This window comes from Oryx dammah, unplaced genomic scaffold (assembly GCF_014754425.2).
Source record: "Oryx dammah isolate SB20612 unplaced genomic scaffold, SCBI_Odam_1.1 HiC_scaffold_22, whole genome shotgun sequence".
Classification (NCBI taxonomy): domain Eukaryota; kingdom Metazoa; phylum Chordata; class Mammalia; order Artiodactyla; family Bovidae; genus Oryx; species Oryx dammah.
This window is the reverse complement of record NW_024070206.1, coordinates 23,013,976-23,023,107: the sequence shown is the minus strand read 5'-3', so window position 1 is coordinate 23,023,107 and position 9,132 is coordinate 23,013,976. Positions and strand designations below refer to the sequence as shown.

Sequence of the window (9,132 nt, the reverse complement as noted above, 5' to 3'; positions counted from 1 at the left end):
CTTCAGGCAAGAATACTGGAGTGGTTGCCATTTCCTTAGGATTCTACTAATATCGCACCTACCTGTCGAGTGCAGCGACAGATAAACTTTCTTTTTGCCTTCCAGGAACATATCAGTATCTCTGTTCCTTGCTGTAGACTTTGCATCTCAGAAAGACCATGAAAGACACCTGGCTTCCAAACCTACTTACCTTTACTTCCTGAGATTAAAGGCCACTTCTTAGCATACACAAGCTTTTCTGCTCACGCCTCGGGAACCTGTATCCCACAGCTGTGTTCAGACAGGGTCAGTGACAGCCCATTAAGAAATGCTTTCAGGATCCCAGAATCTAGAGGTTTGGAAAACAGCCTTGGGATGCCTCGTGGACCCATATGGAAGGAGCCAAACAGTAGGGTGAAGAAAACTTGGCTTAAAATGACAACATGTTTCAAAGCTGGGTATATTTTATTTATAAATAACATTTAGATACAGAGGTTAATCAGAGATTCTCCAAGATCCCCCGGAGTATTAGCACAGACACACCAGAGAGGAAAGAGAGCATGTTTATGGGTTTCCTGCCATCTGGCAGCTAAACCCAAAGCTGGTTCTACCCAGACATCTCAGTAGACAGAGGGCCGGATCACTTGCAAACTACAAGCAATGGATTTATGTTTTCAATCATGGATACTCCTGACTCAGTTCCCTTAATACCTTCATTCCTATTATCTAGGTTGTACAATTATATTCCATCCATTATATAACTTCGACTTAAAACTCGTTCTTCAACTGTCATGAGTATTACAGAAAATTATGAATAAACCACAGTTGAAGGTTCACCCCTCTGCTCCCTCCCTAATCATTCTCCCTGTAAATTTATTCCATCACATTCCACATGGTGTGAGAGTATCTAACAGAACTGATGAGACACTGTTCTCATTCATTTCTCAACAGTATCCATTCTGGAAAGTGTAAATTAGTGGGATTTTAGAAGTCTGTCAATATCAGTCACACTTCATTCGCTGGTACTTTGCTTTTTAAAAAACCATCAGATGTAGACACTGACACTCGGAAGCCCAGAAGTTTCTAACAAAGGTCAGGCTCTTCCTCTGTTCTCAGAAGCACCAGCTCAGTAACTGTTGGGGAGCCCAGGAAATAGGACTGCAAGGACACAGAGGGCTGTACGGCCCCCACGTGGGAGGCTTTATTCATTGCACGCATACATTCCCACGACTGCATTCACAACACGGTCGCTTTGTTGATCTCACTGTATTTTCACATTTCAGAGAGTTGAGAAAATGATTTTTCCCATTTTACATGTCATTCGTTCCAGATAGGTATGATATTCATAGTCTCAAAAAACAAAAATCTAATTTGTGGATGGGAGAAGAAAAGTTCCTATTTGCAAATTACTAGTGTATATGCATAGTCTGATGGCCACACGGCATTTATGAGGCCTCAGAGCTCCTTGCGAGGACCCCGCATCCCATAATCAGACCCCAGGGCATCTCAGGATGGAATCTACAGTTCCAGCTGTTCTTCACTTGTGCACTTAGGTTCACCTGTCTTACTTTCACTGTGAAATAGAAAAAGAAATCTGTAATATTTTGCAAGGCTTTCTGCACAGGGAGAAAATGTCAACTACCAAACAACTGAGAGAATTGACACTGAGATCTTGAAAATCTAAACTCTTCTTTTTTTTTTTTTTTTTTACAAAATAATATAAATACATGCCTCTGTAAGATCCTGAGGGACTTAGAATTTACCTTTTCTTAATATGATCTTGGGCCTGAACCCACTTTATTAAAGCCTTCAGTTCCATATTTGAGGAGGACTGCAATGCCCTTCCCTCACCTTTCCAGCAAGCGTTGTTTAAATGTTGTAAAGATCACAGTAGGGCACTCGGTGCTTCAGCAGAAAGAACTGGTAAGTTAAGTTACAGGAAGAATGCATACAAGGCCAAATTAACAAACAAGACAGAACCATTTTTTTAAAAGAACTTTAGAAATGAATTGTGCTGCAAAACCACATCTGTAATGGCAGTGTCTTGCCTGCCTGACTATTTCAGAGGCACTGCATTAATATAAACAGAGTTGTCTAATGCACTTTCCAGGAAAGAGCCCCTCGGCCAAGGGCTAGCTTGAATCCACCCTGCTGCTAGGTGTGAATGATTCTTCGGCTTGCTTTACTGGCAGCGCTTTTGGTGGCACATCCTACACTTTAAAAAGGGCTGGAAACCAAGCATGTGATCAGAGCCCCATCCGTGGGTTACTTCTCGTGCTTCTTGGCTGATTCTCCCGCGCCCGGCCGGAGGCTGCCCCGGGCTGTGTCGCCGGCCCTGGCGTCCCTCCTCCGGCTCTGGCTCTCCCGGGAGACCTGCTGCACGGCCCTCAGGATGGCATTCTGCACAATCTGTCTGCTGGTGGTCTGCAGCCTCGCCTCTTCGGGCTCACTTCCAGGCTTCTCACCTGGCCAAGAACAGAAAGGGAGGGGAAAGCACAAGATTAATTGGGGGTGGGGAGGTGGTTAGACAGGCCGGGGCTAGTAGGAAAAAAGAGGCTAATAAATAAGATCTCTAGAGGGGCCCACCCCATCAGTTGTGAGGAGCCCTGCACAGCAGGGGCTACCCTGGTGGCTCCAACAGTAAAGAATCCGCCTGCAGTGCCGGAGACCCAAGTTTAAAACCTGGGCCGGGAAGGTCCCCTGGAGGAGGAAATGGCAACCCACTCCAGTATTCGTGCCTGGAGAATCCCATGGACAGAGGAGCCCAGTGGGCTACAGTCCATGGGGTCGCAAAGAGTCGGGCACGACTGAATACCTAACACATACCACTCTTGTCTCCCTGTCTCCCTTTTCAGCAGAATCTCCACGGGTCTGCCCCAGTGATGCGCCCAATTTCTACTCCCATCCTCCCAGCATCCTCCTTCAAGAGCAGAGCCTGCCTCCTTCCATCTCATTGCTCTGTCGCTTCTGACTGCATCGCCCTCAGCCGCGTGTTGTTGATGTTCAGCCGCTTAGTCATGTCCCACTCTCTGCGACCCCATGGACTGCAGCACGCCAGGCTCCCCTCTCCTTCACGATCTCCCGGAGTTTGCTCAAACTCATGTCCATTGAGTCAGTGATGCCATCCAACCATCTCATCCTCGGTTACCCCCTTCTTCTCCTCCCCTTAGTCTTTCCCAGCATCAGGATCCTTTCCAATAAGTCGGCTCTTGGCATCAAGTGGCCAAAGTATTGCATGAGTGCAGCTTACTAATGCAGATTCCCTCTGGGGCTGGAAGGAAGCCAGAGAGAAAAGGAAGGGCAGGGCATTTTCTTTGGAGGAACTGTGGCAGACCCTGTGAACATCACTCTGCTCACATTTTACTGGGGGAAATGGAGCCATGTGGCCACTCTTACCACACAGAAGACCACAAATACAGTCACCAACCAGACAGCCATGTGCCCAGCTTACAACTCAGGGAGGCTCTATCACTAGAACAAAGAAGTGATGACTTCCATGCAACAGCAAGGCTAAAGTGAAAAGCAAGAAGATGTACACTGGCGGCAGGTCCCAACTGACCCTCAGAGAGATCAGCCTATGACTACCACACAGCGTAAGTGCGTGGGCAAACTATGAAGTACCAAAGGTCCAGGGATGCTCCCAGAAAGATTCTCTCAGCCAAGCCAGATCTGTGTGAATTCGCAAATGATCCCTTGCGTGAAGTCACTTTTCACTCTTTGGGTGGACGATGGGGCTCTAAGGGTAAGAACAGGATGAGTTTTTAACAAGAGACAAAGAAAAAAAAGAAAATCTACTCTGAATTTATGTGACCTAACAACCAAGCTAAATCGTCTTCCCCTCGCTCATCCATTATGAAGCAAAATTGATTAAGAAGTCAGAGGCAGTCTGTGAGATTCTGTGTCTGGGGGATCCTTTTGGGGATTTGCAAGGCAGGTTTAACCTTAACTGCCCTCATCACCACTTTGCTCTGGGTCAGGAATTTCTACCTATGGCAGACCATGTGGGACAAAAAGACATGCAATGAGCTCAAACAGAGAAAGAGAAGGATGAAGATGAGGGTAAAAGTCACTCAGGGCATTAAGAGAGGAAAAGCAAAATAAGAATTTATATACAGAACCACAAAAGACTCCAAATAGCCAAAGAAGTTCTGAGAGTAAAGCGTGAGGTGTCACATTTCCTGATTTCAAGCTATTTTATAAACACTACAGTAATCAAAACCATACGGTGCTGGCACAAAAAACAAACAGGAAGACCAATGGAACGTTAGAGAGAGCCCAGAAATAAACCCAGGCATGTACGGTCACCTAATACTCGACAGTGGAGCAAAGGATACTCAGTCTCGTCAATAAATGGTGTTGGAAACATGGACAGACCCAGGGAGTGTCATACTGAGTGAAGTAAGTCAGACAGAGGAGAAATATCATATGACATCCCTTATATGTGGAGTCTACAAAGAAATTATACAAATGAACTTACTTACAAAACAGAAAGAAACTCACAGACTTAGAAAATGAACTTACGGTTGCCGGAGGAAGGGACAGTTAAGGACTTTGGGAAGGTCATGTACACACTGCTATATTAAAAATGGATAACCAACAAGGACCTACAGCTCATGGAACTCTGCTCAATGTTAGGTGGCAGCCTGCATGGGAGGGGAGTTTGAGGGAGAATGGGTACATGTATATGGATCGCTGAGTCCCTGCATTGTTCACCTGAAATTGTCACAACACTGTTAACCAGCTATACCCCAACACAAAATAAAAAGTTGAGAAAATATAATTTTTTTTTAATGGTGCTGGAAAAATCGGATATTCACAGGCCCTATCTCATACAACTAACAAAAATTAATTCAAAATGGATTAAAGACTTAGATATAAGACCTGAAACCATACAATTCTAAAAGAAAACACGGGGAAAAAGCTCCTTGACCAGGGTCTTGGCGACAAGTTTCTGGCTAGACACCTGCAGCACAAACACAGCAGAAGGCAGAGCCGCAGCGGAAGCCCTTAGTTTTGCCATTTACTTACATGCATGAAACTTACTTGAAATTAATGAATCACCTACACGTTGCAGGTGGCCTACGCCTTGTGTTAAACGATGTAAACGTCAGCTAGCCTACTTAGCATTTACCAAATCGTTTGGTATTTCACAAAAGATGATGAATCGATTTAATTAGCTTTAAACTGGAAACGTCCAATATAAACACACTGAAATCAAGAAACTGAGATGTAACTAAATCTGTCTTCAGTATCTCTCCACCCTGAACGGTAACCCACTCCCCCATCCCCCTACACGCAGTCAGGCATCCATCCCTGTGGTCAGTTTCTGGAGAGACCCCCCCACCCCCACCCCGTGGGGCTGGCTTCCAGAAGGCTGCTGTGAGCCCTCGTGTTCGCCCCCTCCCCTCAGATCCTGCTGTTCCACCGGGCACCTCCCCCAACCGGAAGTCATCAGGAGACCTCAAGTGCAAGGTGGTTAATAACAGCTCTTAATTCCCTATTTATATCCATCAAAACCATGCTTCTAAGGACCTTAGGAATATCCTTCTGATAAAAATGTACACTGTTTTCCCCTCTAACAACCTAAGTGTCATTTGCCTCTATGACATTAACCCTATTATGTTCCAGTTTGGTGGATTTTGGAAAAGGTCAGTGTTCCCATTTTTGAGGCCAAATACGATTAGTGATTTTCCCTGGATCACACAGAGCTGGTGGTAAAGGCTGTATAAGAAGCACCATCTCTAGCTGTCACCTTTCCCCACTGGGTCACTAAATATGCAAACTGCAGACATCCCTATCAGGGCAGCTCGGCTTTTGTTTTTGTCATAGACACACACACACACACACACACGGGGAAAAAAAAGTTTTTCACTCAAGGAAACTGAGGCAGGAAAAATGTTTGTGAAAATGCCACCTTGGATATGTGTTAGGTGTTTAATGTTCTGAACACTTGGATAGCAAATAACTCCATCAAGACTGGGTTGTGAGTTCAGAGAGACCCAAAGGGCTGTTCTGATCTCCACATGGATTTCTGCAAAATTCAACTACAAGTTTCCCTCCTTTCACCCCAAAGATGCAGGAAACCAAGTCCTCCAGCTCCCACTTTCTTGCAGTGGGCAGCAGCTCTAGAATTTCTGTGCAGGAGAGATTCAGACAGGGCAATGCAGAGGAACAGGGAAACCAAGAGTCTGACTTCAAACTAGGGTATATGACACTTTTCACAAGAATGAAAAGATGTCCATCTTCCACCTGTCCGTCCCTCCGACAGCATGGGGTGGGAGGGACAGACCGCCCTGTGACAGCCACCGTCCCTCTCATCAGCTCATTTCTCACGAGTGGCCATGTCACCCACTGCCCCTCCTCCCCTCCTGGAGCCCCCAAACGACCCCAGCTGGCCCAGACTGAGGCTCCTGAAGTCCTCCACCCCAGGGATATGTCAGGAAAGGAGAGCAGGTAGGTCACGGATGGCCACCCCAGGAACATGAGAGTCAGGCGTGAAGGGGACAGGAAAGGTAAGGACCACGTGAACCTGTGTGTTTAAAAGGTGACTTCCTAGGCCCCAACAGGAAGCAGAACAAACTTGGGGATGCTGGGGAATCTCGAACTCTTCTCTCTCTCAGAGCCGGTCCCTACCAGGGGTCCACCCCAAGAGGCTCAGCGCCCCCCACCGCCCCTCCAGCGGGGCCGGCCGGGTTCGGCGGCCTCTGCTGCCCCCTGGTGGCCACTCTTGGGGTTGCTGCAGACCGGGATGGAATGTCCCTAGACATAGAGCTGTCTGCCCTGCTCACTAGATGGGGTGTGGATGTGTACACGAATGTTTATATGTATGAATGTGTGTGTGAATGTGTAGATGTGTCAGTGTGTAACTGTGTGTGTGTGAGTGTTGTCAGGGGAAACCTCTGAGACAAGACTGTGGTTTCATTTTATCACACACACTTAGAATCACTAGCGTATCCACAGTGCTTTCTGATCCCAGAAAGCCTCTGTGCTGTGCTTAGGCATTCACTCGTGTCCAACCCCATGGACTGTAGCCCGCCAGGCTCCTCTGTCCATGGGGATTCTCCAGGCAAGAATATTGGAGTGGGTTGCCATGCCCTCCTCCAGGGGATCTTCCCAACCCAGGGATCGAACCCAGGTCTCCCTCATTACAGGTGGATTCTTTACGTCTGAGCCACCAGGGAAGCATGAGGTCATTTATAGTTTGTCCTTCCAAGAGCTCTGGAGCAGCTAGAAACACAGCCCAGAGGTTTCCTGTCCTCATTCAGATGAGAATTACTTGACCAAATTACCAGCTCTTGTAAATATTGAACGAAAGGTTCTGAGTTCCTGGTCAAAACTAGGCTCACACTCTTCCCTTTTTACTCAAGATGGAAAGGGGAGAGGGAGGCAAAGGAGGAAGGAAGGAGAGAGGAAAGGAGGCAGGAAAGAGCTGATCCTCGCTCTCTGAGTGCCTTCAGAGGAATCCTTAAAAGACAGAGACAAAAGTCCTCTTGTACTGTCCTCCTTAAAGATGAACAGCATAATCCTCACAATCACCATTTTCTGCTAAAGAAGGAATCAGATTCCAGCTGTGACAAGTCATCAGTGCAAGATGAGATTTTAATATTTTACCTAGATAATCTCAGTAGTAATTCTTTGTCCCGGGTGGGGACAGGCGTATACAGCAGGAGCCTGAGAAGGACAATCGGAGGCGCACTGTGCTCTAACAGAAAGTAAGATCTTCTTACTCTCCTTGAAGGAGCAGTTCCCACCCTTTTGAAGACGATTCCACTGTCAGATTGAAATATTTCACAGATCTCCTCATGCACAACCTAATGACAATAAGAGGCTATGAACTGAGAAATGTTTTTTGATGAATGTGAATGCTATTCATCTCAACAGAAAAGGAGTTCTGTGAGACTGTGTCTTCCACCCACAGGAAGCGGGAGCTACACGCATGGGGTCCCCATCCCCTGAAACAGCGCCATGGCCCCCGGGTCCTTCTGGCTCCTATATAAGCCAAGAGATGACAGAAGCCGTGAAAAGCAGACAGATGTTATATCTACGAATTCCTAATGGAGGAACGTGCGCAGGAGCTGGGGCACAGTATGGAACTAACCTTCCTCCAGCCATCGTCCAGTTCTGCCCACTCCAAAGGGGCACCTGACCCCGTGCAGCAATGCCCCACTAGTGTTCTGACCTCAGCCTGGAGAAGAAAAGCTACTTCCTTATGGAGTAGCTCTTAGGAAGTCTCCCATCAAGAGGGAATGAGTGAACGAATGGCCGTCAGGAATGAACCGGCCACCCGTCTGCCGACAGTGGCCTGACCTGTGCTGCTGGTCTGTCCCTCCTCACTAGACCATCGGCTCCCAGGACACGACCCCATCTTTCCTGACCCCGAAGCCCAGCCCTGGTCCACAGCAGACACTCAGGATCTGCTCAGTGAGGGACTGCTACCCCGGGTGCCCAGGTTCCGTTCTCCAACCTGTTCTGTCTCCTCCCTTCTCTCTGCTCCATTCATTCCCTGCTCTTGGCTGCCTTTGCTACCTTTTGCTGCTTCACTGTGATAAAAGTCCAGCTCAGGAGGAAAGCGCCTGGGAGATGATCTTCTGGCACCAGCTTCCATGCAGAAAGCACCCTGGCCTGAGAATATCAGAAAGGCTGCTCCAATTTCCTGGCCACATCTAACCTGGTCAATTACCACTTTGGAAATTTTACCCCAAGTTCTTCTCTCTCATTTCCTACTAGCCGGTTTTTCTTCTTTCTCTCCTCCTTTCCCATCCTTACAGGGACCCTTTGTGTCAGTTCTCAGCACCCTCTGCTTGGTTTCAAATACTTTTCAGAGCAAGGCAGTGTGGAAAGGCCCGTCGGATGTTGCCAGGTGATTTTACTTCTGTTGGCCAAGCGTCTGCCATGAAGACTCTCCAGGCGTTTATCAACCCCCTGAACCCTGCACACACCAGGCTCTATTGAATCAGTTTACATGCAGGTGCTGGGAGGCCATAAGCCTGTGCAGAGGCCCTGGCCTAGAAGCATGGGGTTCAAAGTCCACCTTTGGGCCTTTCTGAGCTCTTAGGAACAAGCCTCCCCTTTATCACACAATATACACAGAAACCTGATTCATTTTTGAAGCAGAAGAGTGAGAAGGCAAGTCACCACTGCTTCCTCTACAAA

General features: G+C 47.4%; 1 protein-coding gene across 1 annotated transcript; it reads right to left on the bottom strand.

The window, feature by feature from the left end:
- Positions 1–425: 425 nt before the first annotated feature.
- On the bottom strand, positions 426–8,739 carry AKAIN1 (A-kinase anchor inhibitor 1). Its single transcript, XM_040264229.1, has 3 exons — positions 8,677–8,739; positions 4,891–4,942; positions 426–2,444 (listed from the first exon to the last, which is right to left on the bottom strand). The coding sequence occupies exons 1-3, from the start codon at positions 8,737–8,739 to the stop codon at positions 2,245–2,247; spliced, it is 315 nt and encodes a 104-aa protein (XP_040120163.1). The 3' UTR covers positions 426–2,244.
- Between the last annotated feature and the right edge of the window lie 393 nt (positions 8,740–9,132).

Bases quoted from the DNA above. Each gene is read 5' to 3' on its own strand.
- AKAIN1 (XM_040264229.1), bottom strand. From the start codon at position 8,739: ATGGGAAAGGAGGAGAGAAAGAAGAAAAACCGGCTAGTAGGAAATGAG. The intron at 4,943-8,676 runs GTAAAATTTCCA...TTTGTGCTGCAG, and splicing joins ATGAGAGAGAAGAACTTGGG to GTGTCTAGCCAGAAACTTGT. The intron at 2,445-4,890 runs GTGTTTTCTTTT...GTTCTTGGCCAG, and splicing joins GGTCAAGGAGCTTTTTCCCC to GTGAGAAGCCTGGAAGTGAG.